Below are 16,935 nucleotides of genomic sequence, written 5' to 3'. Positions count from 1 at the left end.
GGGTCTGATGAATAGTTTAAACCAAATGTCTTCGGTTTGCAGCAATAACGATACAATAATAAAAAGTGAAAGCGGCAAAAACTCTCACATTTTAAAAAGTTAATGTTTGCTGCTTTTAATTGAAAAGGGACTTGATATTTGGTGATGTATTTTAAATCAGTTGTGCGAATGTATAAATGACTGACTAGCTGCCTGGAAATCTGCACTTGCTGCAAAACCTGGGTGATGATGCAATAGTCTTAGCAACATATCTGGAATATAGCTCTGTGTGCATGTGTGTGTGTGTGTGTGTGTGTGTGTGTGAAACTGTTCTTAGGTTTTGTCAATTTTCTTTTAATTTCTATATTTTACAAAGCACAGTAGCAGTGCATTAGCTTTGCAGAAAGATAAGCTCATGAAAATAGATAGCAAGGCCAGATAGGACACATGGCATACTTTCACTAACTTTAGGTTCTGTGAAATCCCATTAACAACTAAAAAGTTACAGCATAAAAAAAAGAAATCAGAATAAATTTTTTTTTCAGATGCTTTATCATGCAGACATGTCACTTCAAAGTGAGCTCGAATTAACTATTAAAATCTGCACAGCATAGTTCCACATCCACAAATACAAGCCAGCAGGAAGAAAACTGTGTGAATGGTACCACTCAGAGACTCAAAAGATTCTGAGTGATTACACAGTAAATACGGTGCTATATGAATAGATCAAGTTAATTAATTTTATCCACTCATATTTGAACTGCTGAGCCATCGAGCTTTCAATGTGGTCATCCTGGCTGTTTAACGTGTAAGCCCATATGATCACAGAGTGAAATAGGTCAAATTAACCAATGAAAACAGTATGTTCTGTTTTTAAATCAGGGTTAAAGGTTGATTGGACAGAAGACTTCAAGTTTAGTTGATATAGACTGCTTTCTTAATGTTAGCATAATGACACGTTACACAGTATAGACAGGTCCATATGGGCCAACGCGATCCTTATGACTCCTGGGATGGAACAGCAAGGCATTTGCAAGTCAACTAAAGCTCTGACTACCATCTGCTCTGCCGTGGATGGATACTGTGGGCTTTTTTTGCACTGTCCTCACTTTCCTATTATGCTCTCTCGCTCTCTTTCTTAAATCTTTTCTTTCACCAAATCCTGCCAGGAAACTGCTCCTATAATGTCAGATGTTTTTCAGTGAGCGTAACATCCAAATCCAAAGTGATGGGTGAGTACTGTAGCGATGGGTAAATGGGGCAATGCGAGATTATTTTAAAAAAATGATACTTTGGTTCCCCTCTGAGTAGGGCAACATGACACCTTTGCAGTATTTCTTCCTTTTAGCAGATCTGGATATTAGATATGTCCCAAATTCTGAATTACAAGCTTGTTTTCCTACACTCCATCTACGTCTCATCAATGATTGCTTCAGTCATAACAGTAAAGCAGTAAAACTTTACAATTAATTGTCAAATACAAATGGTACATCTCTTCCTGTAGGCCATGTGGCAAAAGAAGCTACAAGATTTACAGCATTGATAAAGTGAATTGAGGTCAACAGAAAGAGAAAATAATTGGAATCTCGGTCTCATTTGTCTTCTTTCTCTACTGTTGGATAGAGCCAGGGTGTTTTAAGGCAGTAACACTCCAACCCCTCTGGCTGAATATATTACCACGATCTACTGTGTGGATACAGCCCACTCAATCATTCAAAGGTCTCTGGCCAGGGTAGTGGTAAGAGAGAGAGTGAGAGCCAGCGAAGATACGACTGGCTGACTGTAGAGATGGAAAAAATACGATGGCTTCACAGAGTCAAAGGTCATCTGAAGGCTAACGTGTGATAGCTAGTCACTGGTTATTCTGCTGTTCCTATACTTGGTTACTCCTACACTATGTCTATTTTCCTGCCTGCCCGCTGTTCCAACCAACTGCTAATACTGGCATTAAGTCTAACTTCAGCTCTAATCAATCTATCCAAGATCTGTGTGGCTGTTAGCTAGTGGAGCCAGAAATCAATTTATCCCATAAGCACTGTTTCATATGGTGAAAGGTTTTTGTTTTGTTTGAAGTTAGTTACAGAAGTACACAGAAGAAATGCCACCATATCGATCAATAATCAGCTCATGATGCTAATACTGTTAAAATCATGTATAGCATTATAGGGTCCATAATTTCTATAGCTTAATATACAAAATAATTCTAAAAATGTGAATCTAATTATGCAGTGATCTGCAGCCTCCTCTCGCAATCAGGCAGAGCAAACAGTACACCCATGCTGAACACCTTTTATGTTCAGTTGTAACCGTAAATGTACCTGACATGCCAAAGCCCGACACTCAGTCCAGGCATCTAAAGTATGGGACAGGGAAATATTCTAGAGCTGGGAAATAACACTTTTAGCTTTAATCAAGATCATGATAAATGTTTCAATTGTGAATCCAGTGACAGATACAGAGCATTTCACAAAGAAAATTGTCTTTTTTCCTCTTTCCTGGTTTCTTTGTGAATCTATGCAGGTGACACAAGGGAGGGAGAGAAGAGAAGCAATTTAGTGGAAGACAGGTGATCATTTGAAGGCTGGCTGACAGACAGCAGCTCTTATTGCTATAGGCTTCTGTGCTGTTTGCCTTCCTCCCGTGACAAAAAGGGAAAGGGTTAGAAGGGCCTGGGAGGGTGGGATGAAGGATAGGTAATTGTAACCTTAGCATTTAATAGAAATTCATTCTCTGTGGCTGTGGGGGCAGTCAAGACGGTGACACAGTCGTCTTTTGTGAGGCACTAGGTGGGGAGTTGGATGAGATGAGGCAGGGTGGAGATGAACAACTCGCTTTCAAAGATTTGGAAACTGACATATCAGACACTACGGCACCCACACACAAGTCAAATTCCATTTCACCAGATTTTCTCTGTCTCACTCATCAAGTGTTTTTCTCTCCTCTAAATATAAAAAACAGTGTCTTATGTGTCTTTTACTTCACATAAGGTCTGCATGTCAGTATCTCGCACGAGGATCCTGGAGCTCAGAAACCTCGGAACAGAATGATGGTTTTCATTCCAGAAATGTTCATTAAGCAAGAGAGACACTTAAGGCCAATTTTAGACGGCTAATTTAGAGACAGCAAGTTGGAAATGCAATGAGAGTAAATCTATAGGGAATTGTGTATGTGAAGGATAGCTTTGAGGATGGTTTTGTGCATCCCTGCATCAATGTGAAATTCTATTTTATGATGTTTTTAAACATTGTATATATTGAAAATTTAAGATGTGAGACTGAAATATTTCCAAACTAGTGTGTTTTTTCCATATATCACAAAATGTATACTGTGTATTTGTCAAGTCTTCTGATGTTGTCTTGCAAAGCAGAACTCACGCCACACATTCTGGCAATTATCCACAGTTAGATGTTAGTTTTTGAGAATCTTAGGCCATGTTGCATTAGCACAGAGTGAGTACAGATTGTGTTTTCACTGGCGGCATCAGGAAATGTCTTGAGATCAAGAAATCTCGTGCGGTGAAGCAAGCGAATGCTAACCACTGAGCTACCATGCTGCCACGGGATGATGCCAATCTAGAGGCAGGATACATGATGCCCACTCACTCACTGTGAATTCTCAAAAATTGACTGCTCTATTTTTACACCAGAATTAGCCATTACATGGACCTAATTACCCCAAATGATTTCAGCATTTGTGTTCTTACTTACATCCCTTCTCGGTAATGTGCAGCGTGGGTCAGGGCCATAGTGCATGTGTGAAAATTGATTTTACAAAAGACGCACAGAAACTAAACAGATACACAATAATGGGCTCACTACTCTCTGTTCCTCAAACTCCCCTTTATCGTATTCATCTGCCCTCTCCACCTTATAGCAGACCACAGAGAGGAAATCCCATCCTCTTAATTAAACAAGGACCCCCAGGACAGGGGCTCAAATGCAATTTGTAACGATTTCCTTCAGACAAGTCTTTGATTATACAAGCGGTCTTTATGCTGACCAAAGACTTCTGACTGCAGTTAATCTTCCATTGAAAGTCATTATGAGTCTTCTTGCCACCAGTGATGCACACCTCTAACATTTTCCCCACTGAACCTTTTACAGTCTTGGTCAACTTCTACTGTCCTCCAGCTGCCTCTTTATCTTTTCTCAAACAAGTGAAAATGGTATTCGGGAGTCAGGAGAGCAGTGTAAATAAAACACCAAGTAGGTGGGAGGTGAGATGGTCAAAATTTTTTTTAGTAAACTCTATATTAAATAGTGCATGTGGATCACTCTCACCAACAGCTGCAATATTTATATGCTCTGGGGTCAAGAGGACTGGGATCAAGCATAAATCAGAGAGCGTAGAGGGCTAGAGGGCCTGTTAAGGACCGTTTTACCTGAAGTAAATGTCACTTAGCTGCTTATATAGCATGGCAAGCTGGAAGTAGTACAGTAGAAGATTTCTACTACACATATAGCAGAGACTTTGTGGTTGAAAACAGATTAGTAGTGAGTGATTCTTACATTGACAGACTCTCGGCCGGCATATTTCACTCTGATCCGGGGCTCTTGAACCACATCCAGATTAGTTCCCGTCACCATCAGGGGTGTGTGACCGCTGAATAAATGGAAGAAGTTAGACAAAATTTATTACAGGAGTTTTTATAATCATGTTTGTCAGATCCGACTTTCATTTTGTGCAGACTAAGAAAGAGAATATCTGAGAAAAAGACCCGCAGCAGTCCAAAGCCTATTGTAAACTTTCTAACTCTGATCTGTTTCTTCAAAGTGTTCCCCATCACTTGGGGAACAAAAAGCTTCATATCAAAAGGCATTTTAAGGTTAATTTGGGACAAAACAGCCCATGGAAGATGGTGATTAGAGATGCATTTTTATGTTTTTACTATTCACAATCAAGTAGTGCAAAAAAATAAATAAAAAACAGACAGCGCAAATATATTAATATGCATAAACAGAGGAGGTGGAAAATTGCTGAATTCCCAGCCCTCCTGTAGCTGGTTGGATTTGTTAAAGATGTTTTTTCTGTTGCACTTGTCAATGTGGTTTGCTGAATAAAGGTTTAGAGTAAAGTTCACTGTACCAGTACTGAGTTACTGTGGACAGACCGTGTGCGTCCATAGATTATACACTCAGCAACTACGCAAAATAACTGCTCTGTGCTCGCTTTTCTTTCTGTCTTTCTACACAATTTGAGCTCCAATTTTTGAGACATTGAAAATCAGTTCACACTGTGTAATTTAAAATGGAATTAGATGGAAATTTAATTTATTTTCTCTTCCGAAACACAAAGAACGCAAAACAGATATGTGGTTCCTATCAGTTTCTCCCTTCGTTATTCCTCCTATTCCCTTTGTGTTGTCACGATTTTGCTGCAGTGTACCATACTCTCCATCTCTAAGCTCACGCCATCTGTTGTGGACTCACACCTCTGATAGCACATTGTTCTGTTATGCCATTGTTTCATCTTCATCCCTCTCCTCCTTTTAATTAGTAGTCTTCTATGTCTGTGTATCTATCTGCCAAAGACGTTCAACACATGGATCGACACTGCATTCAGTAGGAGAATCTCAGTCTCAAAAGTGCCCATCCTCTCCAATCAGTGAGCTTCAGTTCTTCTATCAATTCCAGACTAATTGGAAAAGAACCGAACAGTAATTGAAAATGCAATATTGACTCTTCTGTTTATTGTTGCTGGCTTGGACTGATTGGCTCTAAAGCTTTGGATTGGGAAATTCTTGTCTACGTGTCAAAAGCTCAAGGCTGGTAGCTGAGGACACGAATAAAACTCTCATACATACAATCTGAGGAATGTGCATACCTTACAATGCTCCAGTCTGGTTCAATGCGCTGTACAGTAGGGTCCTCTGTGTACTCAAAGGTGAGGCTCTCTCTGATTTGGGCACGATCCACACTGACACTGATCTGAACTGGGCCGACTCCAGACAGAGAAGGGGCAGAGTAGCACACTATCTCTGTCTTTGTCCTTCTACACAAAAAAATAAGAACACCTCTATAAATCTGTAGCAAAACAAATGAATATGAGAAGACACAAACTTGATTTATATGAGCAAAAAAACATACTATTTTTTTCTGTGAGACCTGTTCTGTAATTATCCCACTCAAAACATGACGAACAGGTGCACTCAGTGCACATTAACATGCAGTCAGTACTTTCAGCTCTCATACATCCTTCTAAAACATGCTTTCTCCTCCCTGTACAAGACTTTGTGATCTACACACAAACCCTCAGAATTTGTCCAAATTCATTAGAAGAGTGCTTGTAGTAGAACAGCCCCACACCTTCCTCTTTCTCCCATGACAGGAATACAGTGAAGAAGCTGTAATTAGCCCCATATCTCATTAAAGTTTACTTGACTCCTCAACCTTACAACATTACAGTCAGAATACTGTGGCAGGGCTTAAAATAGGTGCCTCCAGGAGTGGAAATCAGAAAGAGGGCATGTATGAGTAACTAAAAGACGGCAGGAGGGATGGGTGTAGAGAAATGGAAGCAACTTGTGAGACTGAGAATTAAAAAATTTGAGGGATGGGGGAGAACAGATAAACTAATTAGGAATGGGAGAATGAAGAGAATGAGAAGGATGGGGCTAGATTAAAAAAAAGGAAGATATTATTACAAGGTTTGATGCAGTAGGTCATCAAAACCTTATTAGAATTTACACAAGTTTCAACAAAGGTATAAAGAGGTTCCCCTTGGGGGGTATTCGCAGTATAATATCAAAGGAAAAAAAACCCAAAACAAAAGAATAAAGACATAGAAATGCTGCTTATTTAATGTGAATAAATCACTATCTTGACAACACAAGCTGTTGTTTTATTTATTTATTTACTTTTAAAAATTGCTAATAGCATGCCATATAGCCAACATTTTCTGACAGTTATGCTGGAGGGCAAAAACTTAGCTAAACTAATTCAAATCATTTTTATACTATGAGAAACTGCTATTTGTGCTATGTATGGAAATTCATGGCATTTATGGTGACTGGATTAGTTTAACTCCACAATATCAACATAAATGTTTAGTGTTTCCACCATGATGTGCATTTCCTCATTCTGCAGACTCTGTAGCAGCACATATGCAGGACAATTATGTTGGAGATTAATATCTCACCCAAAGAACTCGCATGTCTGGTTTCCAAACTTAACGTTGACACTGCTGCCGGCACCGAGGTTTTCTCCCATTATAGTTACTTTAGTGCCCCCAGACTCTGGACCTCTTCTAGGGGACAGGCCTGTGACAGTTGGAGTCTAAAAAAAAAACAAAAAAACACAGATGCAGAAAGAGAGACATTAAGACAGACTGTCAGAGTCATTTAAAATGAGGGAAAGGAACAGGAAGAAATTACACGAGACCAGCAGACAGATTAAAAGATAGATGCGTTTTACAGTAAGCAGGGGAGCATCTCTGTTGTAACACTCAGTGTTATCACTAATTTCCAGCAAATTACAGTTATTCGCATTGTCAGAGTGATGGCAGTGAACTGCAGTACAATAAAGCCTTAGTGTCCTCTTATAGATTCCACTACTGTGTGCCCTGCATTGCTGGGTTGTATCTGAGTGAAGCTTTTTTTAAAGACAATCTGAAAATAACGAATGCTTTCAGCGGCGTGCAGCCAGGATGCTGTCACACAGACAGATGGAGTAATATTCAAGTAGACAGCACACATACACAGGAACACACGTACACACATAAAAGCATCTGTGTGCACACACCTGTATCTGAACAAACATAAAACAACCATTTTAAAAGCGACTAAATGCACACTGTCATTTACAATGTCCCTTTGTCTACAAGGTCACGTAGGGAATATGTCTTGTCTGAAGAATGCTCCTGTGATGATGCAGTCTTTTTTAGGTGCACTGCAATACAAGGGAATTGTAAGCGTTGCCAATTCTAAGCTCTGTGAAGTAATCTCAGAGGAATTCCACTGCTTCCCAGAGTAGCAGCCGTATCACTGGTGAGAAAAAGTGGCCAAGCGTGTGTTACAGAGCCAAGAGCATCATGCTGACAAAACTCAAAATTGACAGCGACGTGTGACATCCAGCATGCAGGATAGTGCAGGTACTCTGAAAACAACAGCAGTAATTACTGACTGCTGTTAATAGTTAAAAGAGTGCTAATTGTGAAGGTGTGAGAGAGTGCTAATGAGAAAGCAGATTAACTGTTAGGTGCGGGTCAGGTAGACAGCAGATATCTGAGAAAAGGAAATGTGTGCGAGTGTGCCATATACTTAGTATATGGCTATTTATATAATTATATAATATATTATATAATATATAATTATATATATATTTAGTTATATAATATATTTAGTTAGTTGTACATAGATTCTTTTTTAGCCATATACTGACTAGATCACAAGTGTTATTTCAGAATACAATACAAATGGAGTTTAATTACACTCATACCACAAAGGAGTAGAGTTGTGAGGAACGAGCCCGGAGTTCTGGTTTGCACTCTCCGACACAGAGCTGTACTGGACCCGGCATACTGTCCGCATGGGCCATATCCATCTCACATACGATCCTGCAAAAGACAGTTAAAATGAGTTTCCAATTAAAATGACTTCAGGAACAGAACTATACTCCCATACTTGAAGCGGGAATTCAATTTTTAAAAAAAAAGTAACATCAAACTTAAACATGGTCTTCATGATTTAATGCTTAAGCAACATTGTAGAAAAGAATATTCAAAGCACTTCGCTGCTTGATATTGATATATCTTCTGCTCTAATTACAATATTTTTTGTAGTTTCATTCATTTCATTACATAACACAGCCAGACATCGATGACAATCTTTAAATGAGACCATGGCTGCTCCTCTTTTGGCACTCCAGCACGCTGCACCTGAATGTAGTAAATTTCCCACTAACAGCTAGCCCCCCCCCCAACAGTGGTGGTGCTGTGCCAGTACAGCAAGACTAATGTTAATCATGCAGCAAGATCAATACCGTTCCATCATATCATGTGATCAGGTATCTCCCAGCACTGCAGGTGACTAGATCGAATGACATAATAAAATGAGAGCGTCTATTGATCGCTGGTGCCAGGGAGTAATAAAGTACAAGAAGCAATCACAGTGTGGAAAGAGAGATGGAATATGTGGGGGAGCAGATGGCAGGGGCAGGTAGGAGCAGAGCTGATGAAGCAGAGCAGATGTATTGTTTCTCCAGCACTGATCATCTGAATTACAACAAATGACTTTGAGAGCTTTGTTGGATGAGCTATGTGGACGAGTGTAGCTAAAGGAGGATTTACTTGCTGACAAACCTAATAATATCCTCTTACTGCACCTCACAAAAACAGAGACTCGCTTGCTTCCTACCTGAAAGCAAAACTGTACTGGCCATTTGCAAAGTTGCAGATTTATGATAATAAGTTGGGTTTGTGTGTTTTTTTTTTTTTTTAATTTATCATTCATTTTCTCTGTGGATCTTCACAATTAAGTCTGCTAAAAAAAAAAAACAAACTTGCAGGTTACTTTTAAAATTCATTCATACAAATAAGGTTTCAGTTTGGAATCTACAAAAAAAATGCTGCAGAATAGTCTCAGCCCTCAAAAAAGTACTTTTTGACAGCTGGAAAAAAGGAAAAAACAAAAGTTCAGACTTTTTCTTCAAAGCAGGAGTAGCTTTCACACACACCTCTGAAGTAGTAACATAAAAGACACATAAATATGTATGTTTTTTTGTACAGTCCAGTCCATCATAGGGTGGCTGATGACTGAATTAAGACTCAAAACAAACAGCAACAGTCAGCTAAGGACATGCGCATAATGAACCTAGAGGCAAAATACAATCCAAAGGTGCTGAATAAAAGTCCAGCTCAGTATATCATCTGGACGACTTCATCTCCTTCAAAGTTGGACTTAAGAGGTTATAGGTTAGTTTTTTAATTTTACACAGTCAATTTTTTTTCTTTACCCGCCATATAAATGAATTCCCCAGCTTGTCCCCAATCGCATTAAAGTGCTGTCAGATCAGTGTGCTGCACACAAAGTGTCTCCTACAGCCAAGTGGATTTTAATTACAGCTATACAGCTACTCAATGCAGGGCAAGGAACCACAGAAATACTCTATGCCATGTGAGCTGTTATAGCTTTACTACTTTATTACCGTATCACAGTAAACAGTAGTAGCAACTGTGCACATGTGACTGCGAGATATGTCTTTGTAACACCATGCAGGAGTGAAACTATGCGACTTATAGCAATGGCATCACGCTTCGCTGTTCTCTTTCTGAGGGCACAAGTAGGTCAAAGAAAAAAATTAGGGTTAAAGGCTCCTCTGAGAACCATGACAGTGATAGGCTGTATGCGTGCATGGGTGTTGGTGTGTGGGTTCATTCACATGTGGGTTTATGCCTGTCATCTTTTTTAGTGAACTGCTATACATTTCATTCTTAACACCATTTTCTCAGTAGAGAGAGAATTTCACTTTAACTGAAAGAAAAGCCAATTATTTCTGAGTACCTGTCTCTCCTAAAGAAAACTATAAATATTATAATAAAATTTCTAGGGAGCTGTGGTGGCTGAAGGGTCCAATAATAAAGGTTACAATAGCAATGTTGTACTATTTTAATAGACTATTCCTCATATCCTATTGATTTTCCGTGGTACAATTATCTAACCTGTAATTGCTCCATAATGTGTATTTTTGTTCCTTCCGCATAAAATGCTTAAAAATCATAATAGAATAGTTTTTTTATAATGAAGTATTGCCTTTCCCTCAACAATGAAGCTCAATTCCCAAAGGCAACTCAACCTAACCCTAGTCTAAATATGTAAATATATATTTTTAGGGTAAACTAACACACTATCTATACATACATCTATCTTGGGAGGGCTCACACAACCGGAGATTAACCAACCATGGGGCACTGGGTCTTTAAGTCTACACACGTTTGTGTGTCTAGCCAAGGGGGTGGTGGGCAAGTTGGGAAGCATGGGCCACGTTTCATTAGTTCAGGGTGAACGGGACAGACTTTACCATGATGTACACACAGCATGGGACAATTAAGGAGGTAAACACAAGTAAACACACACAGCTGTTATGGGATTGTTGCTGACTAGATGAGCTACACAGAGAGAACTGGGCTACTGTGCTGCAGGGGGGGAAAACAGCAATGTCAAGACCAGACTGTTTGGACCTGCTCCAGTCTTCATTAAAGCGGGAGATTGTGCAACACACATGTATAGTTTAGAGCTTATTAGCTGTTACAGCACATAAATAATGTATCAAAACCTAAGGCTAGATGCATGCTATTATGAGAGTTAATAACGGATTGAATGCATCCCTATGCATTGTTAAATATTAATTAAATAAAAGAACATGAAATAAATTATAATATAAATAATTTTTTTTAAGTTACTGAATAAATACTTAAAACTTCGGTCACTCTGTCATTTTTTTTTGTTTTTTCCTATTTTTATACACTTACAGGAACAGCAAATATAGTCCATTTAGAATATTTTGCTACTGTTAGCAAGTGAGAGGGCATATGGCCACACCATGTGCAGCAATTCCTATAAATAACTGCTATTACATACAATGTACATATACACTTTCTGCAAATGAGATCTGCTTATAAACTGGGAGGGTTGGTTGAAAGAAACGTCATGTTTTCAGTTAGCTTGAAGGAATAATTGTGTTTGTCTGTAATTAAATGTTGTGTAGTTATCCATCAATAATAAGTATTAGCAATAGTTTTGAAATGATCATTCCTGTTTGGATCACTTACTGTTCAGCAATGATGTAGCCATCCTCTACAGGGGTACACCTCACTCCTGCCACCTCTACATTGCCGACCATATCTGAGAAAGCCAGACCAAGGTTTGTGCCATGGATGGTCACCCGGGTGCCTCCCTCTGGGGGTCCAGCCACTGGTGTCACCTATAACGTTGGAGAGAAACTAGACGTCAAATGATGTTTTTGTCTTCAGGGATGCGGCGGGTTTATAGAAACACATAAATGCGTACAGGTTTCTGTATGTGCTCAAGGGTAAATATGCTCTTTTGGTCCAGGTGGCTGTAAAAGCAATTAAGTGTACTCCCCAGTCCTACATCCACAAAATGTCAGAACATGCCATGAGTCACTGTACCACGAGCAACTTCTAATCACAACAGCACCTAATGACACTTGTTTTGCAGCTCTTCTTGTTAAAATGTGGCATTATACCCATCCACACACCATGCATACATAATCACCAGTGAATACAAAGGTTTTTTTTCTTTTACAATTTCGTTCTCCTGCAACAGCAAATCTTTAAAAAAAAGGAACTTTGGGATAAAGACGAAACTGTTTTTAACACTCAGCAAAGCCACCTGCTCAGAATCTACCCTGCTTAACATGGATGTTAAATCTAACAAGGGGGGATACTAATGATTAGTGAAGACCACCTACACATAAAATTCAATATGGCTGCCCAGCATGACCTTGGCACAGGGTGGCATAGTGCCTTCTGTGCTGCAGAGTCCTGTTGAGGCACCAACCTGGCCATCACACAGCCATTTAAACACAAGAGGACAAGATAAGGAGGAGGAGTAAAAACAAAAACGAGAACACAGAGTGAAATGGAAAAAAGGTTAAAAAAAAGACCAATAGAGTAGGCAATACTGTGCAGTCACCAAAGGAATACAGAAAAACCAAGAGAGGAGGGCAGCAGGGAGGATAGACTGTCACTTTGCTGTGTGGGGCTGCTATGTAAACAATCAATACGCTATTACTGACCATGCAAGCAGAAGGGAAAAAACAAGAGTCAGTTGTACCCGCTCACTGAACTGCAAACCCCCACGTGATGGCAACCCTTTAAGACTTGCTGTACACCCTCTATCTCCACCCCCAACACCCACTAGGGCATTGCGGCTTCCGTGTGGGATGCTGGCATTGTAATCTAGATTCAGTGGACATTAATTGCTCTGGATGTAAAGTAAGTGTGTCACTGCAACGCCTGAGGGGCCTGAATACATGAATCTTTTAGCACTGCTTGGGCATGCAGGGTATAGAAGGGGGGAACATAATGGCTAAATATATCCATGTCAGGCGATGGCAGCAGCTATTCGAGTAGACTTAGTGATGGTTACATAAGCAACGTGAGGGCCTGTGAGAAAACAAGGGAGGGGAAAAAAAGAAAGGAAAAGCACGAAGAGGAAGGGAATGGAAGAAAGAAGAGTGAAAATGGGGTGAGCAGCGGGGGGGAAGTGGACGCCGTTTCAGTCCCATCAGACAAGACGGGTGACATGTGAGGCAGGGACGGTGACAGGACAGCAGTGCTGTATCACAGACGGGCATGCTAAAAGCTTGGGAGTCCTCCTCCTTCTACTTAGAGACTGAAATGGACACTTCCCATAGTGGAAGGACATGACGATAGTCCAGTTCACGCAGAAAACCCATTTCACTGAGTTCCCCACTGGCAGACTGAGCCTTGATTCATCTGGATCATGGAAAAAACTATCACTTCAAAGATGCACCAGGCTGTGAGGCATAAGAGAACTTCTGCTCTTTGTCTTTGTGTCTGCATTTCTAACATATACAAAGGAATCAGATCTATAAAGAATCTTTTTTTGTTTACAAGACTGATTTGATTGCCAATCACATTAGTTCTAATGGTCTTTATAGACAAATAAAAGTAGTCATATATACTATCATCTGGTAGCATAGGTTTGTGTTTATATTTCACTGCAAAATTATCTTGTTTGCATCACTCTTTCTTTGTTTTCTTCCCATCCATCATCTTATCTCCCCAGGCCATGTGACACATCTTCCTCTTCCTCTAGTTTGCTTGTTTTGCTTTACCAAACTGTATTTCAGAAGGGGAAAAGGAAGCGTCGCTGGTCATGCACACACACGCCCTTCTGCCCCAGCTCCCTTTTCCCACCCAATGCTGCCATGCCATGCTCCCTATGTAATCCTTTTAGCAGCAGTGCTGCTGCCCGCCTGGCATTGTCACACTGTCAATAGAGGGTAATTCCCAGCAAACAGGCAGTCAGCTTGCAAGCCACTCTCCCTGCTCCCACTCATGCAGTCTCTCTGGCATAATGTATCTCTCTCTGGCCAAAAGACCATGAAAAGAATAAATGAAAAAACACTAGAATCATTAGAGATAAAAATGCATGGCTTAAGTACAAAAAATACATTCTGATGTACAAGAAATCAATTTCCAGAAAAAAAAATGCTGGCTAGTTTTGAGAAGACACCTTGGTATTCTGAGAAATAACAAAAACTATGGCGACAGAGAGAAATGGGCTTCAATGTGAATAACCTGGGGCTGTCTGTCAGCGTGGTGCTGACATATTCAGCTGAAGTAATGGCGGGGAAAGATGTGCTGATGCAGCCAATGCTAAACTCAATACATAGAGCAGAGTGCAATACACCAACCGAGCTGCCTTCAGGCTATGCAAGCCAAGCATGTCACTGTAACTACGGCAGCTGACCGAGCCCGGTGGAATTCAGCAATAATAATATTTAATCACCTCATTTACTATTAAAATCTATAATACGAAAAAAATCTACTGTATGTTCATTATTATCTACTTTCAATAAAGCTTAGATATATAGGATAAGATCTTTTTATGCCCTTAAAAACACCACAGAGAGAATTCTGTTTTTCCCAAAGCTCTATGTTTGGCTTTTGAAATGAAACAACCTTTGATATCATTTAGAAGCTTGCAGATAATCTCTTTGTCTTGCCACTCAGACTAATTCTTAGCTCAGACTAATTCTAGCATGTCACATTTAATTGTGAGAAGCATTTAATGGGTTTGATAAAACCCCACTGATCGCTTGTTCCAGAACAAACTGCATCCTAAATACTTTATAGAGTCTTGAATGTCTTGTAATAGGCTAAGACATATTGGTTACGATGAAAATGAGCTGTAAACAAGTAAAAAACAAAAGAAGACTATGTAAAAAAAAAAAACAGGACCTGTGCGTTTGAACAGGGAATTGTAACCTATCATCTGGTTTGCATGTGAATCTGTGGGGTGCTGAGCAATATTTTATTCTTCAGCTGGCAGATTTAATAAAGGTCAGCATCCATACAGTACAGAAGCACTCTCGGGGTTACAGCAGTAAGCAGAGTTCAGTTATAGTCTGATAACAGCTGACAGGCCTGCTATCCCCATGGAGTTCAAAATATCAACAAAAAGCATGCATTCACTTGCATGTTTGAGGAAGAAAGAGAAAAAAGGAATCCCATATTTTTTTCTTTCCTAAGGCTAGAGCTAGATGTTTATATTTACTGTCACTAGAGGCAGGGGAGCTTCTTTGCTATACAGTTAACTCATACAGAAACCACGGCCGAAGCGTATTGAGGAAACGCCTTTCATATGCCCATCTAACTCCCAGCTTCATTTGATGTTGTTCCCTCTGCTGTTAGCAGGGGCTTACATCTCTTCAATATTAATGGCCCGTGGTGGGAGGCACCATGGCACTTAATAGAAACATTAATTATTCAAAAGGCCTATCTTGTGGAAGGCACATCTACTAATGTGTTAGTATGTATACAAATCAGCTCTTGATGGGGGCTTTGGTGCATACAATCAAAACCAAATTTATTAATAAATTCAGCCCAACAGGGGGATGTCGGCTTCTTAAAGAAACTGTAATCACTGAGAGACGGGAGGGGGGTGAGGGCGGGGGGTGCTAGGACGACGCACGAATGATGAGCGCCGGCTTCACTACCGATGATGAGTAGAAAATAGGTGTGTCTGTCTGAAGTACATGCTCACGCAGAGTTGATTTTGCCACCTACAGCCATAAACAGATCTGATTTTAGATTGGCCTCAGGAGGCCCCCACGCCCAAACTTCCCCCCTACTCCCCGGCTCCTTTGTTCTTCCCACCTTTGATGACTTTACATCTCCCCCTCCGTCTTTTGTTGTCTTACTTGAATCGTTTCACCTCACCCAAACCATTCATACATTCACAAGTTTAGTTTTTTTTATTTTTCTTCCACTTAAAAGGAAAGACTGACCGTGTAGCTCTGCTTTTGTAATATATTGTCAATCACTGGTTTTTGATTGAAGTGCTATTTGAACAATAATATAAAAATAATAATTATGCCAGTCATTTCCCCTGTGAGCTTTTTCCTTTGGCTTGCCATGTCATTTCAAAACCGGTTTGCTATATTCTGTAGTTTTCAGATTTGCTTTTGACATCATTGCTTAAACATTGGACAACTGATGGATGCAGTATAGATATAGTAATGCAAGGTTCTCAATGTTTAAGCTTACTTTTGGTTACATGTTTTATTTATTGCTTCTTTTGTGCTCTTCACTATTGCAAGTCCCATTGCATGATGTGTCTCAAGTCTCAAACTCATCATAATGGATGTAATTTGGCAAAAAGAGTCAGAAACAGTTAAACACAGAGACACAAGAACAAAAAACGAGGAGGTATAAGACAGCAGGGAAAAGAAAAAAGAAGATCGGTCGGACTTCATCAGCTTGCCTATTTTTCGTGATTATTTGCGTGTAGTATAGCAAATCAATTACCCAAGTTGTTAGCTTCAGTTTTTAATTGGCTAGAGTTACATGTGCGTATGTAGTGGAGGAAAAAGAAGCTAAATGAATAAATGTGGAGGCAGATAGGTCTGGTAGGTTAACCACAATGCACTGGTGTGTTACCAAGCTAATTAAATAGTCTGTCCCTCCTGGCCTGACTCCTCTGTGACAGCAGACCGACAGTGGGGGCTTTGAGTAAGCAAAGGTCTGCTTGTGGAAAACAAATAAGCACTTCCAGGTCATGATCCCGATCTTGCTGATGTGGAGGACATCCAGCTATTGGGTTCTAGTCATGTCTGCGAAAATTCAGCATGACAGAAAAAACAAAAAGGAGCACCGCTCATTCACTTGGTTATGGATGCAAAGATAATAAAAAAAAAAAACTACGATTACTTGCTTGTGAAATTCCCTTTTTAACAGTTATTGGTG

General features: G+C 39.9%; 1 protein-coding gene across 2 annotated transcripts in view; it reads right to left on the bottom strand.

Moving 5' to 3' along the window:
* plxna2 (plexin A2) overlaps positions 1 to 16,935 on the bottom strand; it is a 157,525-nt gene that overhangs the window by 28,645 nt on the left and 111,945 nt on the right. For both annotated transcript variants that reach the window (XM_084917581.1, XM_084917580.1), the window contains exons 13-17: positions 11,746 to 11,897; positions 8,415 to 8,532; positions 7,117 to 7,253; positions 5,803 to 5,970; positions 4,488 to 4,581 (exon numbers count right to left, since the gene is read on the bottom strand). In XM_084917581.1, the coding sequence (XP_084773707.1) occupies positions 4,488 to 4,581; positions 5,803 to 5,970; positions 7,117 to 7,253; positions 8,415 to 8,532; positions 11,746 to 11,897 (669 nt within the window). The remainder of the gene's footprint in view (positions 1 to 4,487; positions 4,582 to 5,802; positions 5,971 to 7,116; positions 7,254 to 8,414; positions 8,533 to 11,745; positions 11,898 to 16,935) is intronic.

This window comes from Perissodus microlepis, chromosome 20, assembly GCF_051167445.1.
Source record: "Perissodus microlepis isolate ML-2025 ecotype Zambia chromosome 20, ASM5116744v1, whole genome shotgun sequence".
NCBI classification, from domain to species: domain Eukaryota; kingdom Metazoa; phylum Chordata; class Actinopteri; order Cichliformes; family Cichlidae; genus Perissodus; species Perissodus microlepis.
This window is presented reverse-complemented; position numbering and strand designations above follow the sequence as displayed.